The 14569-nt window shown below is 42.3% G+C and overlaps 1 protein-coding gene across 2 annotated transcripts in view; it reads left to right on the top strand.

The window, feature by feature from the left end:
- RASEF (RAS and EF-hand domain containing) overlaps window positions 1-14569 on the top strand; it is a 36045-nt gene that overhangs the window by 17438 nt on the left and 4038 nt on the right. For both annotated transcript variants that reach the window (XM_081930557.1, XM_081930556.1), the window contains 12 exons: window positions 963-1058; window positions 2030-2107; window positions 2914-3029; window positions 3134-3202; window positions 3954-4038; window positions 5378-5469; window positions 6639-6873; window positions 8554-8691; window positions 9475-9622; window positions 11757-11838; window positions 13139-13253; window positions 14180-14299. In XM_081930557.1, coding sequence (XP_081786683.1) covers window positions 963-1058; window positions 2030-2107; window positions 2914-3029; window positions 3134-3202; window positions 3954-4038; window positions 5378-5469; window positions 6639-6873; window positions 8554-8691; window positions 9475-9622; window positions 11757-11838; window positions 13139-13253; window positions 14180-14299 — 1374 coding nt within the window. The remainder of the gene's footprint in view (window positions 1-962; window positions 1059-2029; window positions 2108-2913; window positions 3030-3133; window positions 3203-3953; window positions 4039-5377; window positions 5470-6638; window positions 6874-8553; window positions 8692-9474; window positions 9623-11756; window positions 11839-13138; window positions 13254-14179; window positions 14300-14569) is intronic.

The following is a 14569-nucleotide window of genomic DNA, read 5'->3' as shown; positions in this document are numbered from 1 at the left end:
GCATACCAAGGTGTTGATAAACCTCCTCCTTTTGCTGTCTTCCAGGAACTTCACATGGGGGGCTTGTTAAGCATCTAGTTGGGGGCCACTACCTGAGTAGCAGACTACCTTTCTCTTGTGATGTGTGTAGTGTAGAAGACATCGCAAGTTGTGCAGGCCTGCCCTAAGAGCTTGTGTGTGTGCAGCGATGGAATGGCAGGGCTGCACACCTGACCACATGTGACTTCTAAAATGTCCCTGAGGCTCTGAAGCATTTGAATTAGTGTGGGGGGGGGGCAGTGGGGTGGAGGCTGTTCTTTGTGAAGTCCAGACCGCAGATGGTAATTCACAGCTGATCCCACAGATCTCTGAGCACTGGCCTTACCATGGACTTTGAACCCACCTTATAAATGTATCAGTATTTCCCTAAGCGCACACACACACACAATGGAATGTCTGAGTTGATAAGCATCTTGCCAAGTATCAGTCAATTTACCACCTAGATAGAAATAGCAAGGCTGGCCTGGTGATGACTTATTTCACTTATCATTCTTTACTCTGTCCTTCATTCACTGCTGCTCGCAGTTTTAAGAAGTATGACACCCCAAATGTAAATTCACTCCTTCGGTGATATTTACTTTGTGGGTTAGTACCGAACTATAAATTTTAATGGTAACCATGTACACAGTTATTACTGATGCAGGGCTGACTTATGACACAGTCACCTTGTATTTTGTGTGCTTGCTTGTCAGTGCCATGGGATTTCCCTGCACTTATTTTCATATTTTGGGTTGCACAACATGTATCCATAAGCATATGTCCAACTCTCACACATTCATAGCCAAGTGTAGAAACATTAAGGGTAGCCCAAAATATTTTTGTTGCACTGTAATGAGAAGAGATGCCTCCCGGACACATGATGGTGTAAAAGCACATTGCTTAAGTCTGCCATTTGTAATTTAACAAATATATCGTGCTTGTAGGAGAAGCGGAAAACAGAAGAGGCTCTGAATGACCTCAAGCGCCAATACGAAGCTGAAGTGGATGAGCTCCAAGTGACGATAAAAAAACTTAAAATGGTAAGTTGCACAGACTTTTGCGGTCTGGTGTTTGTGACAAATTTATTGGGAGTCGATCCTCTGATACGTTCACTGCTATCTTTGAAGTAATTAAGGGCATATCACACTTCAGAGGATGAGCCTGGAACTTCATCTTGCTGGAAGGTTGTTTGTAAGATTGAAGTCTATGAATTGAAGGAGAAGAAGGGCTGCAAAGCCATGCCTTCTGAGAAAGGAAGGAACCAGTTGCTTTCAGAGTGCTTTCATAAACGATGATGTCAGGTCTCAGTAAGGGTTTCACTTCAATCAAGACTGCATCTGTAGCACGTGCGTGCGTGCGTGTGTGTGTGTGTGTGTGTGTGTGGAGAACTGTTTGAGAATTACTGTTTTATATTATCGAAATAAATACATAAAATTATTAATGTTCACAGTTACAAAAGCAGACTTTAAATAGCCACCCACCTATTGCTTGTGATGGGTGTGAATCCTCTTTAGCTAATCAGATGGGGAGACGTTCCTTTCATAAATGGAAAAGCAGTCAGTTCCTTGCCTTTGTAGGTTATTGGCACACCACTGTAGCTCAGAGGCAGAGTATCAGCTTCGCATGCAGAAGATTCCAGGTTCATTCCCCAGTATCTCCAGGTAGTTCTGGGAATGTCCCCTGTCCTGAAAATTTGGGGAACAGCTGCCAGTCTGTGTAGACACTAATGAGGTAGGTAGGCCAGTGGTTTGACTCAGTAGAAGGCAGCTTCCCATGTTCCACAATTGGGCTAAAGTTGCTAAGAGCAGGCAATCAGGCAAGGAACTGTTTTTGTGATAGTCGTTTTTGTCTTATTTTCAAGGCTGTACTGAAATGCTTTGTAATTTGTCTGTTTTTGTTTTTTTAAAACCCTCACTGTATTGCTTGATCCCTTTCTACTGCTCTTCATGCATTCTAATGTGTCCATCAAAGTTATTTTGTTACATCAATCACACTGTCTTTACTGTTTCAGCTTGAAGAGCAATCTAAAAACATTCATCACAAAGAAGATTTGGTGGCATTAAAGAACAGGATACATGATCTGACCTTGGTATGAGCTGCATTATAATTTTCCTACTCGGGGTGATCATTGCGCCTGTCGCGTTTCGATATGATCGGTATCTTTACCACCCATCATATTTAAGTAGCTTGTTGGGCGATGGCATTTTCTTGAAAATTGTTGAGGTTGTAAAGAAGGATGACTGGCATTTCAGAGGGGGAAGAAATTATACTGTTTAAGCTGCGTATATCATGCTTGGGTGTCATTTTCACACATTAGCAATGGAGAATGTATAGGTATTACAGGACTCTGGCTTTTCAAAGTAAGAATAACTTTCTCATGGAAAATATTTTTGGCCAGTTCTGTTCTGTGGACCCAGTTTCTTAACAAATATTGCCTCAAGCTCTTTAAGTGAGGTTGGGTTAATATTAACTGATCTGGGGCCGGCTAGAATAACTTCTGTGTAGTCACCTCTTCATATTGGAAACCTAATTGGAAAGTACATGTTGTGTTTACTTTTCATTTCATGAAATTTCCATGCTGCCATCACCATTAGCAGACATGGGAATTTACAGCAGTGACTGAAGACATTTTCATGTCTTAGTGGCATTATATGGTATGTCTTCTCTACAGATGTTTGTGGAGGAGTCTCCATGTAGGACTGTAACATGTAGACTGGCCTTGAGGCATTTATGCACTTTAAATGGGCTATGAGTTTGCACATCAAGCATTTTCATATTATCATTTCGTAGTTAGTAGCAGTGAATATTTTATTTTTAGGTATTTTTGAACGTGAATTACATATGTAACAAGTGATTTTTAATTAGTAACATTGTTTTCCCCTGGTTTATTTTCAGGAAAACCAGAAACTTAAGAAAGATCTTATGGAAGCACAGACAAATATCGCTTTCCTTCAGAGCGAGTTAGATACTTTGAAAAGCGATCTTGCAGATCAGAGCTTGAGTTCAGAAAGGTAAGGGTCTTCAGTAGTCATATTTGTAGAAAATTGGTTATTTAGTTCCCTGTGTATACTCTGGTCAGTAAAGAAAAGTAATTGTGCAAATTTTTGTTTTGCAGAGAACTAGAAATGATCAGAGAATATACGGAAGACAGAGATAGTCTGGAGAGGCAGATAGACATTCTACAGTAAGCTGCCAATAAATCACTTTTTATTTATGACCTTTTATACTTAAAACTTGGGCACCCATAATAAAATGAGAGAAAAGCAGATGTACTTGGCTGTAATGAAAAGTTTTGCTGGTTCCCTAACCTGCATTTCTGCCCTCCCATTTGATATATTAAATATTATGGCCAGACGGTTAAGCCTTTGGACTGCATTCCTTGAAGGCTGTTTGCTCACATATCAAGAAATCATTGAATTAGTTAGTTATTTAGTGGGGTTTTTTTTACATTTATGGGGTCTCTCAGACCTGCAGTATCTTAATTATGCCTTTTTGCTTTCAACTCGAAATCAGCTTTGGCTTTGAATTTAGCGAATTGCTGACAGGTTAATGCCTTTATATCAGCTGCTGCATCACCTGCCAAAGGAACTTGCAAAGTTAAAAAGGACAAGCTAGACCCAGAAAAATAACAGAACAGTCAACCCCCCCTGCCCATTGTAGGACCATTCAGGGAGCATTACGTGATATAGGAAAATCTCCTCCCCTACTTTGGGGTTACTGTAAGAGTCTAAATGGCATTAATGTGATTCCTTATGCTGTCTTTGATGCAATGATTTATACTGATCCATTGTGCCACTATCACAAAAGTCAAGGTCACCTTATTAAATGCCCTGCTATCTGTTGGCTTTCAAAATGCCAGATGATTGAAACTCTACAATCTAATTCTGATACCTTCTGAATGTGAATAATTTTGTTTGTCCTGGCTTGTTTTTTAGGTCAGCCAACAGGAAACTTCACGACAGCAACGATGGCTTAAGAAGCGCATTAGAGAATAGCTGGAGCATGTACAACAGATCGCTGGTAGGCAGTGACATTGCATAAGCAATATGTTTAAATAATTGTGCAGTAATATAAATATTTGCTCTTGGTTATACCAATATAAGCCGTAAGATAGTGATGGAAATAATGTAGTCATTCTGGTTTGATGCCAAAGTAACTCACAGTGTGATCTTGTGCACTTTTACTCAAAAGCAAGTCCCATCAAGTTAAATGAAGCTTAAAAAGGTAAAGGGACCCCTGACCATTAGGTCCAGTCGTGGCCTACTCTGGGGTTGCGGCGCTCATCTCGCTTTATTGGCCGAGGGAGCCGGCGTACAGCTTCCGGGTCATGTGGCCAGCATGACTAAGCCGCTTCTGGCGAACCAGAGCAGCGCGCGGAGACACTGTTTACCTTCCTGCTGAAGTAGTACCTATTTATCTACTTGCACTTTGATGTGCTTTCGAACTGCTAGGATGGCAGGAGCAGGGACTGAGCAATGGAAGCTCGCCCCGTCGTGGGGATTCGAACTGCCGACCTTCTGATCGGCAAGTCCTAGGCTCTGTGGTTTAACCCACAGCGCCACCCGTGTCCCTTAAATGAAGCTTACTCCCTGGTAAATTAGGAATTATGGTTGCCACCAGAGAGTATACGTTGTTCTCTTCTGCAAAGCTAATGTACTGGAACTTTTCTCCATATAGGTTAAATTATGTTTCAGTCACATAAGGAAAAACAGGTGGGCAAAAAACAAACAAAAGCCCCTCACATGGAAATCCTTCATTTACACTATTTTGCCCCTGATTGGACCACAGAAAAGGGGCTGACGGCTGTTCAGCTAGTGTAGCTCTTGCTTTGCGTTTTATCTAGTGTCAAAGTGGACCAGACTTCTGCTTGCAAAGCAGGACATTACCTTCTTCTCTTCACCCCACAGCCCTCTGTGCAGCCTCAAAATCAGTTTCGGGGTGGGGGAGATTGTTGCCCTACCTGCCCAATGTTGAATACTACCCTTTGGCTTTGAACATTCCAAAATAACAAAAAAATAAATGTCCAGAATCAGGACTACCATTTGTTAGCTAAAGAGTACAGTGGTACCTTGGTTTACAAACTTAATCTGTTCCAGAAGTCTGTTCTTAAACCAAAGCGTTCTTAAACCAAGGCTTGCTTTCCCACAGCAGCGGGGGACTCAATTTACAAATGGAACACACTCAACAGGAAGTGAAACATATTCATATTCCAAGGCAAAGTTCACAAACCAAAACACCTACCTCCTGGTTTTCAGCGTTAATCCAAGTTGTTCATAAACTAAGCTGTTCTTAAACCAAGGTACCACTGTATGTTATATACCAGGTGTTCTGAAAAGCTTTCTTTACCTATGTTTTTCAGCGTCTGACAAACACTTCTCCAGGGAATACTCTCGCCAGAAGCAGTCCCAAATGCAGCGGCGGCCAATCTCCCCAAAATCCACGATATGACAGGTAGAACTGATCCAGGTGTTACTTTATTTTTTCAGATCTTAGCAATTTAAAGGAGACCTTTCAGGCAGTCATCCTTTAAACACATGCACTTTCTGAAAATACTTTTCGCTGAAATTGATGTGACTTGGTTCTAAGCTACTGTGTTTCGAGGCCTGCAGTGCCAGCAAAGCATCACAGTTGGAAAAAAGTTAGAGCTAAGCGTCTTCCCTCTGTATCAATTCTGTGTTTGTGTGTGATGGGGGAAGCCACTGTTCATTGGAACTTGCCCTATTTAAATCTAGGAGGACTGGGAATGCTTAATGCCTTTCTGAGACATGTAAAGAGCACAGACTCACATCCCTAATCTTCTGTTTTAAGTGATTAAAGTTGCTGGTAGATCCAGACGCATTGATTGGCTGCCTTACCCCATGCTGCTCTCTAGTGGAGTTAATGATCAGCGAGCAACAAGGGACATGGTTCTGCCAGCTGACTATTAGGAACAACTCGTTTGGATTTCATCCAGAGTAAAGTTAGCACTTCTCATACACTATCTGTTCTCAGCATTTCTACCCGGATGAGTAATTTTGCAAACTTGGGGTTGGCACCGCAAGAGTTTCTAGAATATCATGCAGCAGCTTCAAGGACAGTAAATGTTCATTGAACTTCAGAGCAAGGTCCTTGCAACATTCTTTTCTTGAACGTGCATTGTTCCCTATTCAGTGAAGAACTGGAATCACTTTTTCATATCTGCAGAAAGCCAAAACATTAATCAGTCCTCCAGTGGTTTACCATTATTCTTTCTTTAATGTTTCCTTAGCAAAGTGTATCTCAGGGAATTTGGATACGATCTTCCAACTCTACAATTCTGCAATTCAAAATTAGGAGACGATTAACCATGTGCATTAGATTTGAGCGAAGAGGTGATGAGGAAAGGAAAATGAGAGGGTGGTGGTAGCAGAGACTCCAAGGTAGCAGAGTGAGAACTCGAAACAGTGGCCCAGCTTGAGTGATCATGTGTGTGTGTGCCTGAGTAGGATTAGTGGGGGAAATGGAAGCAGGACTTGCAGTTGGGCTGTTCTGGAAAGGCAGAAAAATGGCATGCAGTGTGTGTCTTGTGCACACCAGTATTATTTGGCTGTAGATAAGGAACTTTGTCAGCCAATGTTATGGAATGTTGTTTCTCCATTCAGGTCATACCATTCGTCCTATATGGATGAAGACTATGATTCCCTGGCCCTTTGTGACCCTATGCAGAGGACAAACTGCGAGGTTGACAGCCTGCCCGAAAGCTGCTTTGACAGTGGATTGTCTACCTTGAGAGATTCAAATGATTATGATTCAGAAGTGGAATCAAAACACCAAAGGATTTCTCAGAGGCCACAGGGTCTGCGTGAAAGCTTTACGGGTGACGCTTCTGACACAGATGTAAGCTCCAGACTTAGCTGCATTTTAAAAAGAGACAAAATTACTACTTGCTACCTGTTGAGCGAACCCAACAGTTTCATATAAGTAAGAAATAAAGCCCTGGGTCTGAGTTATTACTGTGTATGCACAGACCAGAAGGGGGAGGAATCAATATGTATAAGGTGGCTGTGAAGTTTATTTTGTGGAATGCTTGCTCACACACGTCTGATTTGTGAGCACACAGAATGGTTTTTGTAGAGACCTGATTAAAATAAAATAAAATTCATGAATGAAATGTATGCTAATCCACAAAGGGCAGCATGTTTGATATAGCAGTGATCTACTCAAGGCCCACATCTCAGAGAGAATGATAACCATCTATGGTAATTCGCAAAGACACCCAAAAATCAAGATTGTGGAAGCCACTTCTTAGGTATTATGCAAGCCTTCTTCATATGTTTGAAGGATACACCATATGGAAGGGGGCTGTACTGTGCCCCATCCCATAGATCAGGTAGCTCCTTGGCCTGTGTCTCTCGCCCTCCCCTCATCTCCATTCACTGAGTATGGTTGTTTGACCAGTACTTTTCAGTACTGGCCCTGACTTGGTGGAATGCTCTGTCACAAGAGACTAGGGCCCTGCGGGACTTGACATCTTTCCGCAGGGCCTGCAAGACAGAGCTGTTCCGCCTGGCCTTTGGTTTGGACTCAGTCTGACCCTTATGTTTCCCTCCCCTTATGGTTTTGATTTATGGGCTTCTATTAGAAGAGTTTGGATTTGATATCCCGCCTTTCACTCCCCTTCAGGAGTCTCAAAGCGGCTAACATTCGCCTTTCCCTTCCTCCCCCACAACAAACACTCTGTGAGGTGAGTGGGGCTGAGAGACTTCAAAGAAGTGTGACTGGCCCAAGGTCACCCAGCAGCTGCAGGTGGAGGAGCGGGGAAGCGAACCCAGTTCACCAGATCACGAGTCTACCACTCTTAACCACTGCACCACATTGGCTGCATTTTAAATTGTATTTTAACACGTATTTTAATAAACTGGTTTTTGTTTCTTTGTTTCCCCCCATTTTGTTTTATTGTAATTTTATTGGTGTTAGCTGCCCTGAGCCCGGCTCTGGCCAGGGAGTGTGGGGTATAAATAATAAATTATTATTATTATTATTATTATTATTATTATTATTATTATTATTATTATTATTTTATATTGAGCAGGAAAGGCCATGCATAAGTTGCAAACCCTGGACATCAGAGGGCAGGGAGAAAATAGCCTTCCCTGCTCTGCTAATATTTTACCTCTGTGTCACTGTTTCTCAGTCTTTTTTTAACCCTTGCCCCCTTTTAGCCAACAAAAATTCCATGACCCCTTAGAACCTGGCTCCCCTAATTGTTTCATTTGGATTTTCAAAATGATTGAAATAGTGTGACTCTTAATTATTGCTACTTACATTGTACATATTTTGGGGGAAACCCTCTCTCACACACTACCCCCTGCCTGAAATCTTGCTATTCTTCCCCTGGTGCGGCTTGCCCCACTGGTTTCAAAATGCTGCCATGTTTATTTCCTGTCTCTGTTGAAAATGCAATGTGAAGTTATTTCCAAAAAAGAGACACTGCTGTATGCTTTGATCCACCTCTGCCCTTCCTAAGGCTAATTTGAGGTCATTGAGGAAGTTGGTAATACTTGCTGGTCTCTGCAGGTCCCAGATATCCGGGATGAAGAGGTATATAGTCCTGATGACGTCGGCACCGTCTTGGACTGGAAGCCCACCCACCCAGTCAGTCGAAGCAGCTCTGGAGCTTCAATAAGGAAATGTCTCCCTGTCATGTCTCCACAGGTATGTCTCCACAGGTTTCACCTGAAAGCCGTATTGACTGGGATCCAACAGATACTTTCGACCTGGGGTGGAGAAATTTTTAGCCTGAGGACCCCCCTTTCAGCTTTAGACATATCTAAGGGCTTGAACATGGGGTGTGGGTGGCTCTGTGGGTTAAACTACAGAGCTTAGGGCTTGCCAATCAGAAGGTCAGCGGTTCAAATCCCCGCAACGGGGTGAGCTCCCGTTGTTCAGTCCCTGTTCCTGCCTACCTAGCAGTTCGAAAGCACGCAGTGCAAGTAGATAAATAGGTACCGCTCCAGCGGGAAGGTAAACAGCGTTTCTGTGCGCTGCTCTGGTTCGCTGGAAGCGGCTTAGTCATGCTAGCCACATGACCCGGAAGCTGTACACCGGCTCCCTTGGCCAATAAAGCGAGATGAGCGCCGCAACCCCAGAGTCGGCCACGACTGGACCTAATGGTCAGGGGTCCCTTTACCTTTAAGGGCTTGAACAGTGTAATATTTGACTAGTATTCCTTTAAATGGCAGGTTTCCTTCCTGTCACGCTGCTACCTCATGAAATTTAAAAACTCATGCTCGGTTTCTAAAGACATTTGCCAGGTGACATGAAGGGCAGCTGTTTAAGAAAGACAAGTCTGACACTCCATTGGATGGTTTGGGATAGACATATGCTTCTGTCTATTGAGGATGCAAGGCGCCGTAGGAATGAGATTGTTGACTGTAGACGAGAGGCGGTTTGTACACTTCATGAATGTCAATCTTACGTGTGCTTGTTTGCCCTTAGTCGGACTCTCCAGACTGCAGCTCCAGATACCCAAGCTCAGAGAAAGCTTACAAGATAGTTCTTGCTGGGGATGCAGCTGTTGGAAAATCTAGCTTCCTTATGAGGCTTTGCAAAAATGAATTTCGAGGGAACACCAGCGCAACTCTAGGTATGTTCGTCGGACTTTCCCCTTCTGGGGTGTCAGCAGCCTGGTCACAACAGACTGGAGTGATATTGTATCACTTTTGAAGGAGGCTTGAGCCAAAACCCTAGGTTTAAAATATAAGCAGCAGTGGGTGTGTTCTGTTCCCGATAGAGACAGTAGATATGTGTGTAATATGTAGCAGGCAGCTCCCTATCTTAGAATGGCAACCTCCATTCTAATCACTGGCAGGGAGTTCGACTCTGTAAATAATTTCTCTTCCTGACATGCTGCCTTCATAGTGAAAATTGGGCTCCCTGTCCCTTCAGTTAGTTAAGAAAAAACAAGGTACAACGTAGCTGCCTGCTACATATGTTAGGGAATCAGGCTCTGCTGCACCAGTTAAGGAAGAACAATGTACACCAGGCATAGGCAAACTCGGCCCTCCAGATGTTTTGGGACTACAGTTCCCATCATCCCTGACCACTGGTCCTGTTAGCTAAGGATGATGGGAGTCCCAAAACATCTAGAGGGCCGAGTTTGCCTATTTCTGATGTACACAGCTGCCTGATATATATATATCTGAAGAAGTGTGCTTGCACACGAAAGCTTATACCAGAACAAACTTACTTGGTCTATAAGGTGCTACTGGACAATTTTTTATTTTTATTTCGCCTGCTATACAGTGAGAGTATTTTTATTTCGCCTGCTATACAGTGCCATTATTGTGAAAGGAAGAGGCACACTTTGGACCCTTTGTCCTATAGCAGAGATAGAGGAGGAAAATGGCAGTCATCCAGGAGGCAACAACCACTTGAAGAAACCGTGGTTGGAATGGGGATGGGGAATGAAGCCTCCCAGTAACTTGCCATTAGACAAATATTGTGAGACTTCTGCATGAATAAAGGCTTCCCCACTCTCAGCCCTGTGGGCTAATTGTATTGTGAAGGGGAAAGGCACCATTTATATACAGTGGTACCTCGGGTTATAGACGCTTCAGGTTACAGACACTTGGATAGAGACTCCGCTAACCCAGAAATAGTACCTCGGGTTAAGAACTTTGCTTCAGGATGAGAACAGAAATCGTGAGGCACGGGAGGCCCCATTAGCTAAAGTGGTACCTCAGGTTAAGAACAGTTTCAGGTTAAGAACGCATCTCCAGAATGAATTAAGTTCTTAACCAGAGGTACCACTGTACTCCGGTCCTTCTTTAACTGCTGCAAGTGGTGTGCATTTCTACTCTGTTATCTGTATTCTGTGCACGTGGATTTTGTAAAGATGATAAAATGTGCAATGATCAAATGCACTTACGGTCCGTTAATGGAGAATCTCATTTGAGTCACTGCTGGAAGACAGCATTCCTGTCAATCACTAAGTGTCTGGGTGGGGCACTTAACATTGACTTTGCTAAAACCACCTTACTATCATTCACTTGTAATTGCATCAGTGATGCAGTTTTTAATCTATGCCAGGCATGTCCAACAGGTCGATTGCAACCTACTGGTCAATCGTGGGGTGCTCCTGGTTGATCTTTGGAGCTAGCCAGCTAAATAAATAAATAAATAGGTAGATCACTGCAGTCTTTTTATACTGTGAGTAGATCACAGTCTCTTGGGAGTTGGACGTGCCTGATCTATGCAATCTGAAAATGCCAGTGGCTTTTTGTATGTTTCTTTCTCTTAAAGGTTATGTTAAATATAAGTACCATCAATATATGGAAATGGTGTCATACCTGTGCCAAGTATTGAAAAATGTAGTTAATATAATTATTTCTGTATATCTTTTAATATTTATTAATGGGAAAGTAATCAGGTGTAGCCAACATGGGCCTCTCCAGCTGTTGTAGACTCCATCAGACTCAGACAACATGATCCATGGACAGGGAGGTGATGGGAATTGTAGTTAAGCAGCACCTGGAGGACACCATGATGCTCACCTCAACTTAAATTAAATATTGACATCACAATTGTCATAGAGTTATGTCAGAGTGTCTTCTAGATATTATTAGACTCCAAGATGGCATGGCCTGCGGTCAAGGATGATGGGGACTTGGGAGTTCAACAATATTTGGAGGTTGGGGAAAGCTGCACTAAGTTATTCCTCTGCCTTCCTTTACTTCTACTCTGTTAAAGGATATAATGGATTCTGTATTTTTTTAAAGGTGTTGACTTTCAAATGAAGAGGCTCATTGTTGATGGGGAACCTACAGTGCTGCAGCTGTGGGACACGGCAGGACAAGAGAGGTTAGTATGACCTGGGGTTGTGCCTTGGGGTTAGATCTCATACCAAATTTCAAAGGGAGAAGCAATAATTAAGCTCAAATCTGTGAAAACGCAAGCCTCCGTCTTGACCTGTACTTGCATAAAAGTGGATTGAGTTTGCTGCTGTGCAGTGAATCTGGTTGAAGATATCCATGCAATATGAAAAATGCATTAGTAGGTAAGCTGTAATGAATTGGGATTCTTATTAATTTAGCAGTATGGTCAGGGAGATTGCAACTTTTCTATAAACATTTTCCCACTTGTGTATTACTATGAGGATCTGGGGGTGGGAAACCAATAAGATCAATATAATTCATTATATTTTTTGCAAATTTCCTTTTTCCTTTTTTTGCCATTCCTACCATATTTCTCGAAAGTTATGTACAGAAAGGCTTCCTAGTGCATCATTGTACATTTATATTGAAATCCTTCAGCCTTGGATGCTGAATGCCTTGAGGCAACATACCGTGGTTTTCATCAATTTTCCTTTTCCATTATATTAAAACTATTTCCTACAACGCAGGATATTCATTCAATGCAATACATTTATACATAAAACATGAGTGGTGGCATGTTTCAGGGAGGGAAAGAGACCCCCAAATTAATCACACATATGACTCCGTGGAGGTGTATTAATAACTAAGTCATCTTTAGACAGGATGCCATCTCTGCACCAACTCACGAAGCTTTCAGTATAGCCTTAACAATATAAAAATATAAATGGGCACATATATTTCCCATTCAGTTTTTTTTATCTGTACAATTTAAGGATAATTCTGGCATATTAGCCTTTAAAGTCCAGTTGGTCCTGGGCTCCCCATCAACAGTGTTTGAATTGTGCCATTACTTTCAATGCCTATGACTGCAGCTTATACAATCTACATTTTTTAAAAAATGAGGTGCCTCGTTCCTTAAGTTTAAAAGTTAGCACAAAAGTTTGTACATCTTGCACTAGGTCAGTAATGGTGATGCTAATAGTATCCAAACCGAATTCTTGCTACCCATCAGCATTCAGGGGTCCAGACACTGGGATGCTTTGCTTTCTGTTTCCTTGGAGGCAAATTATTATCTTAGAAGACTTGGCCACAGATTGGACTAGCGGGTGCCTCCCACTTGCCAATATTTCTCCTGCCTGCACAACAAATGGATTCAGGTCTCTGGGTCTGGTCTACTGAGTTCATTGAACTTGTGTGCAGATCAGACTGGAAAAAATAACAACAAAAGAGTTATTATTAGTGTGGTAAAACCAAGTGTGGCTTTAAATGTAACTTTCTCTTAAAAGGTTCCGAAGTATTGCTAAATCGTACTTCAGAAGAGCAGATGGGGTACTTCTGCTATACGACGTTACCTGTGAGAAGAGTTTCCTGAATGTACGAGAATGGGTGGATATGATTGCGGTAAGGATTTTGCCCATGTGAAACCTATGGAGCATGCTTCCAACTCGGTGTACATAATGATTCCCACTTAAATCCAGTGAGCTTATTCTGGAGTGCTGTTTTTATTTGTGAGACTTGACACCTGACCAAATTCAAAGGAGGTCACTGGAACAGCCAATAAGCTGATTGGCAATTACAGGGAGCCCCTTTGAAGTCTGGAAGAAGTAGCTATGATTCAAACTACTTTCTCCAGATGCAATATTTTCTCCTCTGCAGATGTCTGCAGAGGGGGGAAAAGCTCCTTTGTAGAGCAAGTGGTTGGGATTCAAACTGCTTCTCCCAAATGGAGAAAGCAAACATGATCAATTGCACTTCTCAGCTGGCAACTCCCTAGTGGGGATCCCTGTCAGTGCCCATCAGTTCCTTCACAGCTGTGGCCACACCTGCTCCCACCTCAAATCACACCTGACATCAGGAGTGGGACAAGTGGGCATGGTTCCTCACCACTGGTTTAGGTTGTAAGAGGGATTTGGTACACAGGTAACTGCAAGCATTGCTCTGAGCCACTGTGAGTCACAGGAAATGTCTTTTGCTTCCGTGGATAAACAGCCAGTTCATGTATTGACTTGACCAATGTAGGGCAAGCACTTGCTTTCATTAATAAAGGCTAAATAAAACATTGACCCGGAGGGTTCAAGGTGGGATGTTCTTTTCTGTTTTTTAAAATGGAAACTCCCTTTGTTTTTAAATGTTATAATCAAATAATTCCATTTCAGTGTGGTTACCGTATTCAGTATAGCTTGATAAATGTGCCTGTATAATCTAACTGACGTCCATTGAAATTTGACCTTGTACTTTTTGACAGCAGAAGTTTAAATGTTTAATTGGAGCTTGGTGTCTCAAGCTCCAGCCACCCCTAAAACCGAAAACAAACTGTGTTCTTGCAGGATGCAACTCATGAAAACATTCCAATCATGATGGTAGGAAACAAAGCCGATCTTCGCCAGGTGCTTGCTGAGCAAGGACAGAAGTGTGTGCCAATAAACTATGGAGAGAAGCTGGCTATGGTAAGAACTACAGAACCCATCGCTCACAATCGAAAAAGACTTGGCAGTAGGAAGTGGAGGATTGGATGAATGCATTAAAATGATAGTGTCAGATCTTGGATTTATGAGAGTCAAGTCATAAAGAACTGAGATTGTAATTCCCTTAAAAACATTGGTATTGGATGACACTTAATAAGTGCTTAGTTTGAAACTTGCTGAAAATTTATGGTTTGTCGCTGGCTGATGTTTTGGCAGCCTTTATTCAGATAGGTACCTCAAAGCACGCAGAAA

This window comes from Podarcis melisellensis (genome assembly GCF_964234715.1).
Source record: "Podarcis melisellensis genome assembly, chromosome: 11".
NCBI lineage: Eukaryota > Metazoa > Chordata > Lepidosauria > Squamata > Lacertidae > Podarcis > Podarcis melisellensis.
This window is presented reverse-complemented; position numbering and strand designations above follow the sequence as displayed.